The 19,283-nt window shown below is 40.3% G+C and overlaps 1 protein-coding gene across 1 annotated transcript in view; it reads left to right on the top strand.

The window, feature by feature from the left end:
• The window catches only part of GMDS (GDP-mannose 4,6-dehydratase), a 403,977-nt gene that overhangs the window by 317,254 nt on the left and 67,440 nt on the right, over nt 1-19,283 (top strand). Inside the window, exons 8-9 of the mRNA XM_032182378.1 lie at nt 5,876-5,994; nt 15,094-15,190. Of these exons, the coding sequence (XP_032038269.1) occupies nt 5,876-5,994; nt 15,094-15,190 (216 nt within the window). The remainder of the gene's footprint in view (nt 1-5,875; nt 5,995-15,093; nt 15,191-19,283) is intronic.

Below are 19,283 nucleotides of genomic sequence, written 5' to 3' on the forward strand. Positions count from 1 at the left end.
CAGTACACACCTACGCTTTTAACAGTTGCAGAAGTCAATCAGATACGGGTGACTCAGCCAGTGTAGCACCACTTCTTCCTTCCCTGCCCCTCCAAAAGTAAATAAATAGATAAACTGGAAGTCAGCTAGGGTTCAGAGACCTGAGTCGCTGTCCCCAGTCTCACTTCTCTAAGGCGCAGTCCTCAATAGTGGTCATTTTTGTAGCAGCGTGAGAAACCACAGCCAGTCAGCTGGGTTGTGTCAGGAGGAGCCGGGCGATGGCATCTGGAACTGCTTCTCATCCAGGCAGGCAGGAAGCATGTGGGCACGACATCTCCCCACGTCGCACAGCGCGGAAGATGCCGAGCAGCCCCGCTCCATGCCAGTGCAATTGAGCTGGGACAATGCAGCGAGGGAGGTGATAAAATAGCCTTGTCTTTTGTGGCGCAAAGGGAGTAGTCCCTCATGATGCATGCAGGAACAGCAGTCATGCCAGGCCTTTGTGCTTGCCATATGGGGAGAAGGTTCTCCTTGCTGCCACGTCCGTGTAAAGGCTCATCATGCTTTGGCCCAAACTGCTCAATTCTCCTTCTCAGTGGTGACCCCAGCAGGATAGCTAGGTTTGGGATCACTAGAGAGTACCATGTCCAACCCACTGAATTCCTCTGCCCACTTCTAGACAATAGAGTATGGAATACTGTAAAGAGAGAATTTCTATAAATGGTGATAATGTACTCTTGGGTCTCTCTGGGTGGTAATGTTTTCTGACTTAGTCAGAAATTGCTCCCTAATTGTTGACAGCCTTGAGGTAACCCATGCCCTCTGCAAGTGATAAGTAAGTAGAGCTAGACATTCACCAGTCGCTGCTCCTTTGTCTCTGCAGCACACGGACAATGCACCCTGCATCAGGCTGCGACTATCTGTTCCGTCTCCTAAAGTAAACGTTACTGATTTGGTTTAATTTTGTGTGTGTGTGTGTGTGTGTGTGTGTGTGAAATACACAGGAAGTCTCTCTGCATAGTACTTAGAAGTACGTATGAAATTTTTTTTTGACATTATAGGACTTGGAAAAAATGCTCAGTAGCAGTGTGAGGCAATAGTAATACTACCAACAGGAATATTTTCCATTTATCACATTGTGAGTCTCCAAATGTGTATCACATTCAGTCATATCTGTTTTGGGTCTGGCATCAGATGAGACATAAGAAAAAGCTTTACTCATTCTCTTGAAAATTCAACTTTTATTTCTAGAGCAGAAATCATCGGTTGTGCTTTAAAACCTCAGAAAGTTGGATTCATATTTGTTTTTTCTCTTAAATACAGATATCTGATTACTGATCCCATTTTAACAATATACAGTATTAGAGTGGACAGTGAAGGAAAAGTATCAAATAGAGTTAAACATAACCTCAGCTATCGAGTCTTTGTTATCCATGGATGACAGCCCAGTTAATAAATGTTTTCTCACTGCGATGCTGGACTGGAAGTTAATGGTGAAACACAGCTTCAACATACTCCAGATGCTCAAGACAAGCAGACACATCACAACCATAATGGCAGTGGCATGCACAGAATGTATCTATAGGGGGTCTGTATTAGTCCACATTGGGTTTTCCCCTTTTCTAGCCCAGGTGCAAATGCTGTGTAAGCTAAGAAATTTGGGCAGGGAAAAGACTGGTTCGTGTTTTGGATACGTTGCTTGAAAATGGTGCTTAATGCTGGCAGGGGTTTATATACAGAAGAGGGAAAGATGAAAGAGGAAAGATTTTGGCAGAAGCTGTAGTTCAGGCATGCAGAATAGATATCCTAGTCCACATAATCATAAAAGTGTGTCCGCTTGCTAGACTTGCTACGTATCTCTCTCCAGTTAGGTTTCTGTCTTTAAATGTAAATGACATAGTATTGCCTTTAGACTTTGTGAGTCACTAGACTAGAGCCAAAAAGAGTTCAAATATGAAAAATATGTTTTGTTACATTTGCCATTAAAGGAGCAGTGTTATTTTAAGAGAGATGAAGACTGAATTGTTTCCATAGTACTTTTCTCCTCCTTTTCAGCATTTGCTCGCGTTTTGTTAACAGGATCAAGCTAAAAATTAGGGAGCGGGTGGCAGGAGTAATTTCTTGACTTGCTGTCAGCCCATCCACAACAGCCTTTACAGAGAAGGATAGGAAAATCCATGATTCTCCATTGCACTGCAAGAATTCCTGAAATATGTACGACCTGATGACGGTTAAAAGATAGCCCAGCCGAAGCTGGGCAATGTTTTTATCCCAGTTCAGCCATGTCATGGGTCATGTGGTTCAGCATGTGAACAGGAAGGTGAGAATGGGTGAACTTTTGCCTCAGTCGTGCAGTCCATCAGAGAATAAATGGACCAAATCACTCCGCAGCTGTATCAGGAGGTGAACGGCTGAATACCTCTCACACAGAGGCCTTTGTGTTCTGGACATGATCTAGCATTATGATGGGACGCACTAGGCTGGGGCTCTGTAGCAATTACTAACCCATTATCACGCTAGAACATGAGATCATTTATCTTCTAATTCAGAGTGTCACCTGTTCTTCATTTACCAGTCAATAACCATTAATTACTTTCAGTGGAAATTTAAACAAAGCTTTTCCCCTCTGTTAAAACCAGTAAGCCATTCAGTAATGACAAATAAACCTGGAGCTGTATCTCCCCCTTTCCTCTCGTTCTCAGCCTGGAGTCTGGTACAATATGAACTCTTGGAGGAAATGCCTAGGAATTGATAGGTCAAGGGCCTTTATTAGTCTGAATGGGGGGGGAAGCACATTCCTGGCACTTACTGTAGGGAAAGCGTGTAGCTACCGCGTGCACATAGTTTTCACATTGGTTCCACAGGCTCTACCTGTGGAAATGAAGATCCGAATGTGGAGTGTGGTCAAAAATTTTCTATCCTCTGGCTTGCCTTTGCATTCTTTTACGGGCTGTTCGTGCAGACCCATTCAAAGCGAGAGCATTTGGTCACCTTTCTCAAAGCAAAACAGAACTATCGCTTACATTGTTTGTAATTTTAAGCATGTTGATTTTGTTCATACCTGATTTGATTGAGATAATTGTAAGTTCCAACAATTGTGAATGCCAGAAAAAATAAAAGAACCAGCAGCAATAGATTCTCAAGTAATCATTAATCTAAACATTCTTTCCTGGTAGGAGTTGAAGCAAAAATTGCTTTTAGCAACTGTATCTGCACTGTTTGGCTGTTGCTAAGCTGGTCCTCTAGAAATTTACTGTAGTTAAAGTTGTATTTCTAGAACAGTGATTGCTTGCTCTTTGAAATGGTAGACAGGAGTCGGTACATCCAAACATGTAAAACCTGTTGGGGCCAATTGTTAAAAGCTGTTTTCTGTTAGTATTTTGTAGCTGTCACCTTCAATGCAATACATGTTTTTAAAGTAAAGAAGGATGATGTTACAACACTTTTATATTAATAGACAAAATCAGTGTAGAAATATTTGAAATAATCACTGGATTGTAGAAAGTCTCAGCATAAGAGCCTGCACTAAGATTATGTCAATGAGTCCCAATATTGAGGTGTTTAAAAGTGGAAGGATGACAAAAAATATCGTAAGTCTGATCCTGATTTTACTTAGGCATATTAATACTGCTTTACAGAAGTGCATAGTGGATAGCAGATCCTTGTGCTAATATAGCATATTAGGTTAACCTACGTGGCATCTGAGGCAGGGGTATTTTTACCAATAAATGAGGTTTGGTCATTACATCTCTGCCAGCTGTGCTGCGTGCAATTCCAACAAAAACGGGGGCAGACCTCGGATTCATTAGGTACAGCAAATATCCACTAAAGTCAGGAGGAGAACCACTATAATTGTTGACTGACTGACTGGTTGTCTAATCCTGGAAATCCTTTTTCACTCAAATAGTGCCTTTGCATGTGAGGAGGCTTCTTGTTTTCAGGGCTGCTTAATGTAAAATGGTCTGTGAAATAAGGGATTAGGTTAGGAGAACCAGAACTATCAATTACTTATTTAAAATTTTACCTTCCCATGAGGTTGTTACCACTGAGAATCCTGCAAGTTTGTCCAGTCATGAAGAAACAGGCTTTGGCAATTTACCGCGACCTCTCAAATCAGCAGGGAAATGCCAATGTTCCAAGAAAGCTAATACAAGAGATACGAGTTAAGACATCTCCTCCCCACAAGAGGAGTTTCATCAGCCAGTTGGATATTTCTGCGTCATTGGCTAGGATGTTCAACCCTGGAAAGGAAAAATAAAGTTGCTGCCATTGTCCTGCCCAGCAGGTCGTATCCCTAAAGCACAATTAATGTCAAGGACTTACACAGCAGTTGCCCAAAACCCAGCTTGCCATGCACGTTCAAGAAGCAAAAAGGTTCAAAAGGAACATGTTAATAAAATCTTGTCAAAACTTTGGAAGATGCATAAAATAATAACCGGGAAGAAAAATGACTTGCAAATAGAACCATTTAAGCAGAATGCATTGCCTTGCTATGCTGGACACTGATTTATTAAGAAGGGGGGTGGGGGGAACTGAGTATTTCAGGTGGTATGTACCAAGAGAAACTGAGCTGTCCCAAAGCTTTTATTAATCTGATTTGCAGAGTATCCACTACCATCAAGGGACCTACTAAAGTTGTTTTCTTTAAGGCTGATGTGAAAAGGTCAATGCAAATAGTGCTGTGGATTACACTGTGAGAAGATGACAGTCCTTTTTACCATATGGAGAGAAAGTTGAATTATTTTGTTTTCCTTTTCTGGTTATTTATTAAATGAGGATCATACTGTACAGGTATTCCCTTTTCCTTTCTAAAGGAAATTAAGTGTTTACATCATTTTGATTGATCTAAAGTAATAATTATTCTGTCCACCTATAGCTCCTAGGCAGTATTCTAGTGGCTAGAGCAGTGTCTTAGGCAGCATAAAACTGAAACGTACCTGCCGTGATACCTCAAACAAGTCACACGTGTCTTTGTGCACCTCTATTTTCATCTGCTTTCCTGCTTTCTTGTTGATTTAGCTGGTCACCTAAATAATGGTGCTCATCTGTCCCTGTGTTTGTGGGGAGGGACTCTGAAAGATACTGCTGTGGGAAGTTAGCGTGCCCCCCCGAAATGCAAAAATGTTGGTAGTCCCATCAAGTTGTGCTTCAAAACCTGTTGTGATCTTTGTCACTGCTGCCCAAATGGTTCTCTGAAAGAGAAATGTTAATGGGTGTCGCACTTTTCTACCAGTATTTTCTGTGTTCTTGTGTCAAAAGAAAAAGTTTCTGCTGCAGTGTTGTAATACGTAATATTCAGTGCATATTCAGCAGGAAAAAAAAAAAAAAAAAAGATAAATTTGGTCAAATACACCATTAACTATTCTTAGTTATGTTTAAATTACGTGTTCATAATTAAAATCCCTATTTAGCCAAGACAAACATGACAGAAGAAAGAACCAAAAGGACCTATATTTTCATGATTTAGTGTTTGCCATCATTCTATGACAAACAGACAATAGTGCTCTGGATGGAAACGTTACAAAATGCTGTTTACTTTCCCGTATCTATGTCAATTCATGCAGTGTTTAAGTAAGTGAATCCATGCTTTTGAGGGCTAAACCAAGTCTCAGTGTTCAAAAGTAAACATATTGAAGTCTCCCCTGCAGAAATCCCTGCTGTGAAACAAATTGAATATCAAATACAGCATTGTTTTCCATAATAAGCAATAATTGAACTCTTGTCAAAGTTGCACTGAACTGGTTAATAGCCACCATGTTAGGAAAGTGCTAACTTCCCTAGCTAGGGGTGTGTGTGTATGTGTTATCTCCAAATCTAAAATGCAGCAATATAATATCATGTACCAGAGAGGCCACTTACATATGCACTGAATCTGACTTTGTTTGTCTTCCCGCAGGCCATGTGGCTGATGCTGCAAACGGATGAGCCAGAGGACTTTGTCATAGCCACTGGGGAGGTCCACAGCGTCCGTGAATTTGTGGAGAAGTCATTTAAGCACATTGGGAAAACCATTGTGTAAGTATGAATGTGAGACAGTAGCCACAGGTTGAACACTTCTAGCCTTTTGCATTTGCTGTGTTACAGAGCACTGTTTCTCTGTACTCCTCTTTTTTTTTTTTTTCCCTCACTTTCTGTTCTGTAGCGTGAGGGTTTCAGGACATAAATGACTGCCACAGTGAATATATCCAGTACCTAAGGGAAAGTTGTAGGAGGGTACATCTTCATTTTTGATTCCAAAACTTCATTTGCTGTTCTCCCATCTTGGGGGCAGATGCCTGTTCAAAGATGTTAGTAACAGGGTGCTTTTCATTACCCTACTGCAAATGGGGTTTTCTGCCCAATTCTGCATTTTGTGCCCCCAGATCCCAGATATCCCCACAGTTCTGCTCCCATCCTCTGCGGTCTCAAGAAATGACACCTGCCAACCCTGTTCTTTCCACATGACAGCCCATCAGCCATTCCACAAGGATTATGTAGCAACTCACCCTGCGTTCCTGCTAGCTCTTCTCCTACCAAGCCATAAAAATGTTGAGCAGTGGGTGCAGAATGTTTACAATGCATATTCCACATAGTTTGATTGAAAATACAGAATTCCTTCTCAAGGCCATATAATAAAACCAGGATGGCTTGGTGAGCGCTTTCCGTAATTTATATTTTTATTGTTTATTATTTTTTCAATTTCCCTCCTTCTGTATCTTCTCTGGGCCCCATGCATCAACATACCGATCTCAGCTGGAAAAGGGAGAGGAAAGCCACAGGCTCTTCCATGACGCTAGCGCCAGGGCTGTTCCTCAGGCCATCAAAGTCACTTGTGCAGCTGGTGAACTTTTGACAGGGCCAATAAGTTTTACTTGGGAACAAAAACTTGACAAATTCAATAAATATGCAGAAGTGCACAGATATATACAATATTATTTGAACAGACAGTGGGTGGCTGGGGAGGTAATAACATTTTCTCCTCAATGAGTTTTTAGTCTGGTTTCAATTTTTGGCATCAACTTCCAGAAAAAAAAATGATAGCAGGAAAGAGAGACTATATAAATAGAATTTCTAGCCCAAATGCTCAATTTTGGGAATAAGTTTCTCTCCATATTTTTAACATCTCTTCACTGTGAGATGTCCCTTTATGATCACTCATTCTCCCATATGCCTTAACAGTAGTGAGGTAGGACAGGGCAAAAGGGAGGGAGCAGGAGCTCTAGTATGCTTTCCCTTTCTTCTTTTTCCCCTTTTTCTATACTTTTGCTTCTCATGTTTATAATCTAATTCTTCCTAATAAGCATTGAAATTGATATGTTGCAGATTCACTTGTTCCATATAAATAAGAATTCTTGTGATATCAAGAACTTTTTTCCCTATCCAGTGTTATTTGCAAAAGGAAGAATGAATATTTGGTGGTGGTGGTTTGTGTTTTTTTTTTGTTGTTGTTGTTGTTTGTTTTTTGTTTGTTTGTTTGTTTGTTTTTGTTTTTGTTTTTATTACATAAAATTAGAAACCAAGATGTATCGGTCAGTGTCTAGCTGAATGCCTTTTTTTGCAGATGTTCTCATCACTGCAGTTTCTTTTGACATCAATACATTTAACTGTTAGCTCAAAATTAAGCTCCCTGCTCTGGTATTAGCCAAAGAAATCTCAGGGTGTCCCAAGGCTTACAAATCAACATGTACTTTTCAGAGAGTAAATTAAACTCTTGACAAAAACAGAAGAAAAGAACAACAATTACCCAAATGCAAGTGAAAGTATTTATGAATAGCTTTGGTTATAGACAGGAACCTAAACGCTTATTTTAGATTTAGTTGGTCCAAATACACATTTTTTTTTGTCTCTTTTAAATTTTTTTTTACTCATATATGTTTTCATGTGGTGGACTGTGTATCATTCATGGTGGTGATTAGTGCATTCAGTGTTTGTACTGAATCAATCACTCTTAAGTTTCACTCTGGGGGAAACTTTAGAGTATTACTCCAGCTGATGAGGTAGGGCAGGTATTCTGTGTGTGCAAAGGCATATTCACATTTTTTTTAATTAAAAAAAAAAGTAATTTTCAAAAATTGTATAGGAATTTGCATGACATCTAGTGTCATGGATTTTTAGGAGCCTGAATCTCCAAACCACTTTAGAAACAGGGCTTAGGCTGGTAATCATCATGGTTCTTTTGAAAATTTTCTTCACTGTAAATATGTTATTAACTTCTTAAGCCATTTATGGGTGTTGTGTAAATAGCTGTACATATTTGTACAGCTGAGGTGACACTTCAGGCTGTTTATTTCCCCTGCTCCTTGGATGGGAGTAGTGTCACAACTGACCTACTACCATCCTACAGCCATCGGTCATCTTTCAAGTTGTGTTAGATGTAGAGCATTTTTAAGGATTTGGAAAGTTTCGTTAAGAACCTCCATAATTTTTGTAGATGTCGGCCTGGCCCATGCTTTACACACTCCTTACCCTCACTGTCTTCTTGGCTGGGCAGCTGGTAACCTTTCACATTCCTTGAAATCCCCAAGGGCTTTCTACTCCCACCTCCTCCCATTTGGATATATCTTCTTCAGGGAGTAACCTGGCAGCAAAATCCTCCCCTTTAGTGTTGTGGGACCCCACTGGCGAGTCCCATTGATTTGTTTCTTTACAATTTATGACGAGGCACCTAAGGACATTGCACCAGAGTTGCTAAATGAGTTCATGCAAGAATGGCTGCTTTCCTTCTATCTCCCATCCTGAAAGTTTGGATGTGATCTCTTGGGGTTGTTGCTTTTTTTGCAAGCGTTAGGAACTTTTGTAATCCCAAAAATTTATCTGGGAAATTTCCAGCAGTTTTTTCCACTTTTGTAAGTGATGGCACAGCTTCCCAGTATGGCAGTACAGTACACCTTTCAAAATCAACAGAATGATGGAGAAAATGCCCAGAAAAGATGTAGGGGCAAGCAGCAATTGACAGAGCTCATCACACACCTGCAAACACTGGGCACATGTGCAGGGACTTACCAACCCTACTTTGTGCTTTAGCAGGAAATGTCGCAAATGTAACAGCATCTTAGCTGTCACATCTTGATATTGCAATAGAAAATGGGAAGAAAAGCAATCCTGACTGCCCCACCAACCAAGTAAAAATATATTTTTTAAAGTTTTTTTTTTTTTTTTCTTCCAAACAATTCACATTAACTTCTACAGCTGAACTTCCAGGGCAGCCTAAAAAGTCTTTCCAAAAAGATAACATAATACTCTGTCAAAGCTAGTCATTAGCACGTCAGGACTATATCTTCTTGCCAAAATGAAAGACAGAGAAACTTTACTACATTTTTGTAAGTAATGAAACGTACAGCTGCAATAAGACTGACTGATTCCCCTCTGAAATTGACTGTGAAATGTACACAGAGGTTTCTGTACACTGTACGTTTTTACCCTCTAACACTTCTTTTTCGAGGGAGAAATTTGAAATTATATTTATATAATCCTCTGAATCATTCAAATCCAGCCCTTTGTACTAACAGGAAAGCCTCAGAGCTACAAATATTTTCCCCCTGTAAGGATTACACTTTTTTTTTCTTTTACTTTCCCTGCTACTTATTACTAATTAAGTAGTACTTGGGGGAAACACTTCCCGCCTATAATTTGAACTACAGCAGGGTAAACGAAACAGGCAAACGCTTGTCTTGACTAATTTTCTGTCATTAATCTTATTAAATTAGAACAGGATTGCGAAGATAGCCCGAAACCACTACAGCACTCAGAGTTCTTCGCAGAGTGCTACAGAGACTGCTGTCTGCAATGTCAAAAAAAAAAAAAAAAAAAAAAAAAAAAAGTTCTAGCATTGGAAAGATTTATTGTGTTTTTTATTAAAATAAAAATACATGCACATTTGTTACAGAAATATTCATTGCTTCCAGGATCAGAATTAATTTGGGGAAAAGTGAATATTTTACTCCAGTCTTTTGGCTGTACACACAAATTTTATCTTAACTAGCATGCATGTTGGTCTTCAAAAAAAAAAAAAAAAGAACCCCAAAAAGGAGAAGTTTGCAGATAAGTTGTGAGGTCTAATGGGGTGAACTACTGGCAGAACTGGAGCAGTGGCCTCTTCGGTGACTGTGAATGTTGATCTTAGCGAGAAGTTTTTGTTTCATTTTTTCTTTCTTCCTTGAGATGGAAGTCGGGGTCACAGACACACGTGAGATTTGAAGGACTTCTGTAAGAAAGTAAAGCCAACAATGTGTTGGTAACGGTGCTGCTGGGAGGTGAAAGAGGAGCCATCAAAAGTCATCATCTAAACAGCTGCTGTCCTCAGGTCTGGCTTTTGCCCACCAAACATTGCTGTCTGGCAGTGCTGTGTGTTGTATTTAACAGCTCAGGAAAATCAGAAGCATTCAAATGAGGAAGAAGGGAAGAGAATCTCATAAGTAAATTAGAGATATTTGGACAAGTGAGTGACATAAGGAGCCAGCCAGGCCAGTGAAGAATGCACAAGGCAAAGCCCTCACTTGGGACTGTACCCCTTTTTACACTCTTCTTATTGTAGACTATCTGTTTTGGGGAGGCATTTAACCTGATTCAGACAGAGAATTAACTCTCAACATCTGAGATTACTTTTTTACGTTCTTATTGATTTAAGCTTTTATCTTTGGCAGATCTAATAACTGTTTCAGAACTCAAGTTGGAAGACTGTAACAATTTAATATCTGATTTTGTACGTTGTGAAGTATGAGAGTTTCTCCTATATGAAGGCAGGTTGAAAATTAAATATGATGTTTCATATTCCATATTTTTTCCCCCACGTGGGATGAAATTAGTTCTCACAAATGCAGTTTGGAAAAATATCTGATTTCAGGTCAGCTGTAATGTTTTGTTTCTGTTCAAAAGTCCTATTAAAGAAAGAATAATGTAAAAATATTTTTAATGCCATTCCAAAAGGAAAAACATTCTGAAAATTTCAAAGCTTCATTTCTAGATCTTATTAATAGATTTTTCTTGCAAATTGACAGTAATGTAACTTATTTGAAACTAAAACTTTTCTTTCCAGAGCATTTTGATTTTCACAGAAGCATTAATTTCTTGGAGAAAAAAAAAACTTGTGAACAAAAATCTTGTTAAAAAGGGAGCATTATCAGCTGCTTTCCAGCAAAGGGGGAAGAACTTGAAAAGATTTCCAACACACTGGAAAAAAAAAATAGGCCACGTAGCAAGTATTCTTTCCCAAAGATTCAGAATCTGGGGATTCACAATTTGGGTTTTTGAAACTTGAGCTTGGCAATGCTGGGAATTTAATACCAATGTTTTAACTGTGTTCCTTGAGCAAACAGCCACTGAGGACCAGAATCGTAAGAGCACAAGAGCAAATGTTTAAGTACATGCCTGCATGGTAGCATACTTGTTCTTAGATCTAAGCACAAGGTATCAGTTAAGCAGTCTCTGTGCCCTTCAATGCTTTGTTGCATCAGAGCTTGAGTTGGTAGCAAAGGAACTTCCAGAGAGTCATATTGAAAATTTCTCTACAAGCGATTACTTGCAAGAGACATCAGTGGTCTGTTGTATGGTGTCAGTTTTGCTGTTTATAAAGCAACAGGACAGATGGACTGCTCTGTAATCATGTGTGTTGGCCTTCAGGTCACAAATATGCAAAGCCCACACAAATAGTATTGACATTAGCTGTGGAGAATGAGCAAAACTTTCCTAAGAAGTCACTTTTAAGTAATTTACTGTTTGGTTTCAAATGTGAAAATATTTTATATTGGCATATATTTGATTTTTAAGGTGTGATAGTTGGTTTTTTTTGTTTGTTTGTTTGTTTTCCCATATAAAGGCTGGGAGTCTTTAGCTGCTAATGATTCTGAATACTTTGTGAAATGTTCTTAGTTGTGCCACTCTGTAAAGATTGTGACAGGATGAAATGCACACGCCAGTTGCATCTCTGTGCTTTTTGAAAGGTTTCATTTGCAGTTGATTTTGTGGCCACTTCATCAAAAATGCACACACTTTGCCTTGTTTGCTATTCAGTCCTAGCCATTTGGACCTTTTGGTCCTTTGCAGTGCTATTCCTGCCACCCACTGATTAACCTGGCTCCCCTGGGTCACTCCCTGCCCTCCTCACATCCCACCGAATGCCCCAGCTCTTTGTCCTCAGAAAGTCCTCTGTCGCTGTTGATGTTTTTATAGCTTGAAGCTTGCTGTCTTACGGGATAGTTGTAGGAAATGGAAAATAATTGACATCTCCCAGAGTCAAAGAGGAAAAGAAGCATTCATCACAGCTAGTAATAAGTATTAAAACAGTAGTAATTTGCGGATATAAAACTAGCTTTGAATTAAATGCAGTCCATTCCTCTAGAGAGTGTAGAAGTTCTTGAGGTGAAGAACCTTTTACACAAGTGAATTTGTGCATGCACTTGAAATATGAACTTCTTAGTTCTATGGAAATATGAACTTCATAGTTCTATGGCACTGCTTTTCGTCCTAAGCAATCCCAGGGCACCCGTCTCCAACAGTGAGGTGCTCACTGTAGCAGCGTGGATGTAGACGGCATCAAGCTCCCTTGGCAGTAGCAGGGAGAATGGTCTCATGCATCCTCCTCTGGGTACAGAGCAGTCAGGCATGTGGTCAATGCCATCAGCTTTGAGAGCAAACCCATCCTTTGCTTCAGTGAGAGCGTGCAGCTCCCCAGCATGGGGCAGGTGATGTAGAGGCGAATTACCTGCAGGCTCCAGGACCAACCTTCGGTCAAAAGCCTACACTATGCCATTCTCCTTGAATTTAGCCCAGTCCCAATTAGTCAAAATTTCTTTAGCCAGGGTCCCGTTACATTTTCCCCAAGGTATACAAAGCTCTTTTCTTGCCCACTTGGGCCCTAGGGAGCAGAAAACCCACTAGTCCTTGTGGCTGGAGCTATCTAAAACCACAACAATGTGAGGATTCCCCATGCCTCTTCGACCACGCTCGTGCTTCAGGATAGTCTGGCATTACATTCTCCAGTAAACAATTCTGATTGCAGTTTGACTACAAATTAAGGGGTTTGTTGGTGCTTTTGGTGGGATTTTTTCCCCTTCTTTGTTGTTAAAAGAAGAGGGGAGAGGGAGTTGGTTAGCTAATTGGACGCCTTGCTCCTGGTGTCGGGTTGGCCCCAGCACAATCCCTTTTATCAGCAGTATGGTGTCCCCAGCTGGGAGCGCAGAGGTGCCAGGAATAATTAAAAGTGCTGCTATCAAGTTCTACTGTGTTCACAATGAGAATTACTTTTTTCCTTGTGAACTTTTCACATTGCCGGGCTGAGCAGAACGGGTGGAGCTTTCTTCTTAAGTTATTTCTATTGTTATATAACTTCGATGGTGACATTAAGTGAGTCTTTACTGGCTGGGTCGAGCCTTCTGGAGACTGTTGGGTGTTAAATGGGGTTCTCTGCTCAGTGACCTCCAACAACAACTGACGTCTCCTGATCTAAGCACTTCCTGTTGTTTTACTGGTGACGGTTAGTTTTCTATTAAGCTCATTTGAGTCCTGCACATTTTTACCCTCTGCCCTTTAAAGGGAGGGACTAATGTTAGTTTTGGCTTCTGAATGGAAACTTTACAGTGCAGGCTTCAAACAGAGCAACTGTGAAAGAGAAAGGAAGAAAATTTAAGTTATAAATCATCTTTAGCATCATGTCATGACTATCTACAGCTGACTTCATCATGGCTATTATCTGTTGGAAATTATTTCAATGTGAAGTGTTCCCAGTATCAAGCATCCTACAGGCTTTGCTAGTCATCCAAAAGTCATGAGTTTTGCTTAAAAAAGAACATGGGATTTAAAAACTAGTAATAATACATATTTGGTACTTCCTTCTGCTTTTTGGTGTTTTAACCTTCATGGGTACACAGAGGTCACATTTTCAAATTTTCCTCCATAGCCCTTGGGGCTAGAAACCCAAAAATGAAGGCTGAAATTGTCAAAGAATTAAATTCTTCTGAAAGCCTGGGGGGGAGGGCAGGGGAGCAAAGAAAAATCAAATCTGTGGCAAAATCCCAAGAACTGGCGGTACAATTAGTAAGTGGGATGCAAGGGGCAGTTTTCTTTCATTGCTGATGACTGAGGCTAAATAGTCTAAATCACAGCGCTGATTTAAATTACATAGATTTTACTTGAACAGAAAAAAGTAAAGGATTTCATCACCGTGTTTTTGTGCCAAGCTGGTTCAGAGCCCCATGATATACTTAGAAGCAAAAAGCAAGGAGCGGATAGGGTTTCAATAATAACTCTGGATTTTGTACGTTCGGTGAATTAGTTTTGAGACATCAATGTATGTTCCCAAACGTTTCATCCGAAACATTTGTTTTGAGAGGGAGCATTGTCCTCAGGCTTCCTGGCTGCAGTCTGCCCCTTGCAAAGGCAGAGCCACTCACCCATCAAACTGTGCCTGTTCAGCTGCCATACTCAGCCCAAAAATTTTGACCAGGACAGATGCTAAGCAAGTAGTCCAGGGCAGAACCAGATCACATAAATTACAGCAAATTGCAGGCTGTTCAACACATATGAAACTAATTTAGACAAAGGAGCTGACTGTAAGCTCGCAGGTAGTGAGTATTGTTTACAGTCCATGTATGTGAAGTGCCATGTCAAGCTAGGACTGAAAATTCAAGAACTGTTTTTGTTTTGTTTTTCCTGGTTAAGCACAAATTAGATTATGCAGCTTAATGCTATTCAAACAGAGCTTCACTTCCATAAAATTAACAGATTAAAGTGTTCCTGAAACTATTGGCTAAAATACAAGAATTAAAAATATTTTAAGAACCATTTTAAACAACTTTGACCCAATCCACAAACGAAAAGGTTCACTGTCATATTTATTTGAAGATACATGAAACATTCTGAAATCGGGATGTTTTATTTTCCCCTCACATTATGTGTTTAATTTGGAAGTCCTGTATTTTAGACCTTCCACTGAATCAAAAACCAAAACAAAGAGACTTCAAAAGCCATTGTTGCTCCATTCAAGTCTGAACTCTGCCTTTGTTCCTATAGCTAATGAGTTTATACTGTCCTGCAGGGAGAATTGACACCAGCCTCAAGTAAATGAAAGCAGGCCAAATGTTGGTAAGATCAGAGCACTAAAGTAATTATGGGTTGATTAAATGTTTATCTTCTTTACAGGTGGGAAGGGAAGAATGAAAATGAAGTAGGGCGATGCAAAGAGACTGGCAAGATTCATGTGACAGTCAATCACAAGTACTACAGGCCAACTGAAGTGGTAAGAAAATGCCCTCTCTTAGCTTTGCAAATGAATAATCCAATCACTCAGCCAATAAATTGCTGCATTTGGCTAGCAGTCTGTGAAAACGGCTTAATTGCACTCCTGCTGCCAGCTTTTAGAGCTCTAAATTAGCCTGCTTGATGGCCCCTTTGCAGCCAGCTACCTGGGAACTAGCAAACAGCACTGCCCAGGAGGAGCGGGTCTGTCTGCCCTGCTGGGGAGATGCTGCTGTGCCTCGTCACCCTCTCTGAATTGCAGAGGGGAGGCTTGGAGGAGTGAAATGTCACCCTGTGGGTAACAAAGTGAAGTATAAAACAACTTATGATGCCTTCTGGTCCTGAATTGGTTCATGGTCATCTTTTCTCCAGATGCAAGAAGGAAAAGTAGAGGAAGATGGGCACTAATAGGCTTGATTTTTGAAGTCCTCCTTCTGTGTCTTTGTAGCAGTGTTTCAGTTCCATTCAGTGAGTATCGCCTGTTCAGCTTAGATTTTTGCAACGGGGAGCATCACAAAATGCCCATTTTAGAAGTGCAAGCATGCTTGTGGATTTTGTTTTCTCAGGCGTTTTGTGAGATCCCATTTAGAAAATGCTCATTTGCAGAGCGTGTCTTCGCTCCCAGGAGTGAAGTCTGGCAGACGCTCGCACTGCTGGCAGGCCAGGCCTCTAACCCTGTGCTCAAATCATCTAGTGAGCATGCTAGGAGACAAAAAAAGCAATGCTCCCAAGTCAGGCAGGATGGTGGCAGTGCACGGAGATGGCACAGGATGGAGCCTGGTTTCTGGACACGGGGAACAATAGGCCTTATTGTGCGGAGTGAGAGAGGGTGTGCCCAGGAGAGGATGTTCTCCTCTCCTGGGGAGGGTGACACCAGCCCCGCTGGCTGCTGACACAGCATCAGCTGTCAGTCAGCTCGTTCAGAAGTGCTGGCTTCAGCTTCCCGATATGAGCAAGGTGTGACGAGCACATTTGTCTTGACACAGGTTGCAGGGCGTGAGTGGGGAGCTGTGTGTGTGTAAGCGAACATCGGTTCTAAAGTGGAAGTTCAGAGGGGAATAAGAGGCTTTCGTGGTATGCGAAAAAGGGCTGGGCCCGTGTACCAGAATCAAATGCTAGGAAGTCATTAAGAGATGTCCGTCATTCTATGCTTTGGTAAGGTGTCAGGATGATAAGGAGGACACAGAGACAAAAGGACTTGCCAAACAGGAAAAGGACACTTGACCCAACAAGTCTGCGCTTTGTGAGACCCGCTTTCCTGCTTTGTCATACTCCTTACTAATGAGTACATATTCCTCAGCATCCACTGGTTGCCCTCGCTAGAGCTTCACCTTATTTGTGTGCCCAGACATTTTCTGCTGAAATAGTTTTGTCCACCATCTTCTCTTCATCTTTATTGGTCTATTTTGGGAACACGATTTCTGGATTTTAAATTCAGCTCATGACATGCTTGTCCATTTTGGGACGGTGTGTAAACAGAAGTTCTTCAGGAATGCTCATGCAATTGATGTTGAGTCTACACATGAAAACAGTGATGTATCAAATACAGAGCACAATGTGCCTTTCAAATAGCACTGCAGATAGAGATCAGTAGAGATCTTTATCTGAAATTATCTGGTCTGCCCTAGACAACCTATTTTTCCCTTGGGCTCTCTTCCGCTGCCCCCATCTTGCCTTGCATTTAACATGCTCCTTACTCGGTTCCCATGGAATCCAGGAAGGCTGTGAAAGCTGCTTGAGCACAAGCAGGGGTCGAAGCACCAAATGGGAATCACATTTGTGAGATTCCAAAAGGCCAGACCAAAACCTAATCCATTGCCAGAAAGCGAGGAAAAGCAATGAGAGAACTGAAATAGACTGACGGCGCGTGTCCCCTCCTGCTACCCTCACCAAGATCGCTGAGGGCAAGGACGCCTCAGGTTGACATTTTTGCAAGAGGCTTAGCCAGATCGGTTAATGGGAATTCTGCTGTTGAATCCTAGCTGACACACAAAATCCAGTGCTCAGATTCTCATGTCTTACTTGGAAATGTTTCTGTCTGTCTCTCTAAAATTTAACATGGTATTCTGAAAAGTGAAAATAAATAACATTTAATCTTGTATACAGTCAGTTCTGACAGTGCCAATACATTCATTTGAAAACACATTTGTTTTCTTCAGTCAGTGATCCCTGGGGTCAAGGCCTCCCATTGAAAAGCTTAGCCGTACTGAAGAAGAAACCTTGAAATGTGAGACTGTCTTCTGGTCAAACTAAGTAGACTCTTTGAATGCCTCGACTCTAAATCTCTTCACTCTGCTTTTTGACTGCTTTGGGGCCCCCTGATATTTACTGGCCTTGGGAATTGTTCCTGCTAATGCTTCTAATGCCTGTCTTTCTCCTTCAATTCTTGTGCCTTGCTAACGACAAACCTATTGCTATCATTTCTTTTGGCTAGTATCCTCTCAGTATCCTTTTTGACCCTTCTTTTAAATTGTGTTTGGAGACTGTAACCTGCTGTATGGTTTGGAGAAAAATGATTACTTCTGCCTTTCTTAAAATCAGCAATTTTCACAAGAGCTCCATCACAAGCTTGCTTTTTATACTGAAATTGATACAGCAATAAAGATGCTTTCATGCATTTTGCAGTCTTTTTTAGCACATGGCTGGTAAGGGTGTATGTTACATTCATTTGCTGCTCTAGGTATGAAAAGATAAGTTTCCACTGCAGTTTACTCACCTGTAGAATTTAGAAATGATCTCACTAGTCTTTTCAATTATTGCTACAATCAGAATGCAGGTAGGCAACTTAGTCTATCCTTGGATTTGAATAATCCACTTGACTTAAAAAATATATATATTTTAAAAATTCAAAACACGATTCTGTGAGCCAGCTCATTCAGTTGGAAACAAGCAACCCTGCAGCAGAGGATATTGGAACCATCACATCTCTCAGACCCTGAAGTGGGGTAATTTTTATAGAATTTGGTCCTGTCTTTAATTTTCTTATCTTTCAGCAAGATATTAACTCACTGTCATTTCTTGCAATATATTTACATATATTAGAAAAAATGGAATAATCCTAAAATTAACAACAGAACAATGGCATCTGAAGAAATCAAGTGAGATAGTCAAGCAGGTATTTCCCTCCAAGAGTTCCACAATCATTGCTTCTAATCAAGTTAAATATGTTTAAGTGTTTGAGTAAAATTGCTTCTAGTATTTTTGCATGGCAAATATTAAGCTAACAGTTCTTCTTGGTGCTTCCATCATTTAATTGTGCTTTCTCACAACAATGAAAATCAACCTCAGGTCTCATTGGTCTGACCCGTCACCAGAGAACTTAAGATGTGTATTTTTCAGTTAAGAATTTAATAAATTCTATCTTAATATTTCTTTTAAAGAAAAAAAGAATGAAGGGGAGAAACATTTCAACCATGTGGAAGTGTTGTGTATGTTACAGGGAATCCTTCTGCTTCATCCCACCTGTTTCTGTAGGTGTCCCACAGCTTTTTTAGATTAGGAGCTGCAGGTTGAATTCATGCATTGCATTTGTTATGGACTGGCATGGCTGTAACTCTGAGGATGTACACAGATCAATGCAAATTTCCTTCCCTCATGCAAGCCCTAGAACCTCTGTCACAATGTGATGCTAATGTTTAAGCACACATAAGGCCTCTTATTATTCTTCTTCAAAGAAAAAAGGGTATGCTAACTTCTTCTTTTTGTTATATGCCTTAAGCAGTTAAGCATTTTTCTCCCTGTACTTTCTAGCACTGATATAAATGAAACTCCATGCCATAGTTAGCAGAAAAATTCACAGCAGCACAGTGTCCAAGGATACTTTGTCCTCCTGGAATTATTTCTCTCAAGCTGCTCTAACTTCTAAGAAGTTCCATATCCCTCTGCACCAGCTTGGTTACTTTTCAAAGGATTGCTTGTCGAATCTAAATATCTACAGAAATATATGAAAAAAGAAATTTTCCAGGTTTTCTACATGTTGCTTACACTAAACTTTACATCTTTACTTAACTACATGTGGCCTCAGTTGCCCTTTTTCTTCTTTGGAATTAAGCAGGACGGCTTTAAATTTCAGTCTCTTCAGATGTTTTTTAAAA

Source organism: Aythya fuligula, chromosome 2, assembly GCF_009819795.1.
Source record: "Aythya fuligula isolate bAytFul2 chromosome 2, bAytFul2.pri, whole genome shotgun sequence".
NCBI lineage: Eukaryota > Metazoa > Chordata > Aves > Anseriformes > Anatidae > Aythya > Aythya fuligula.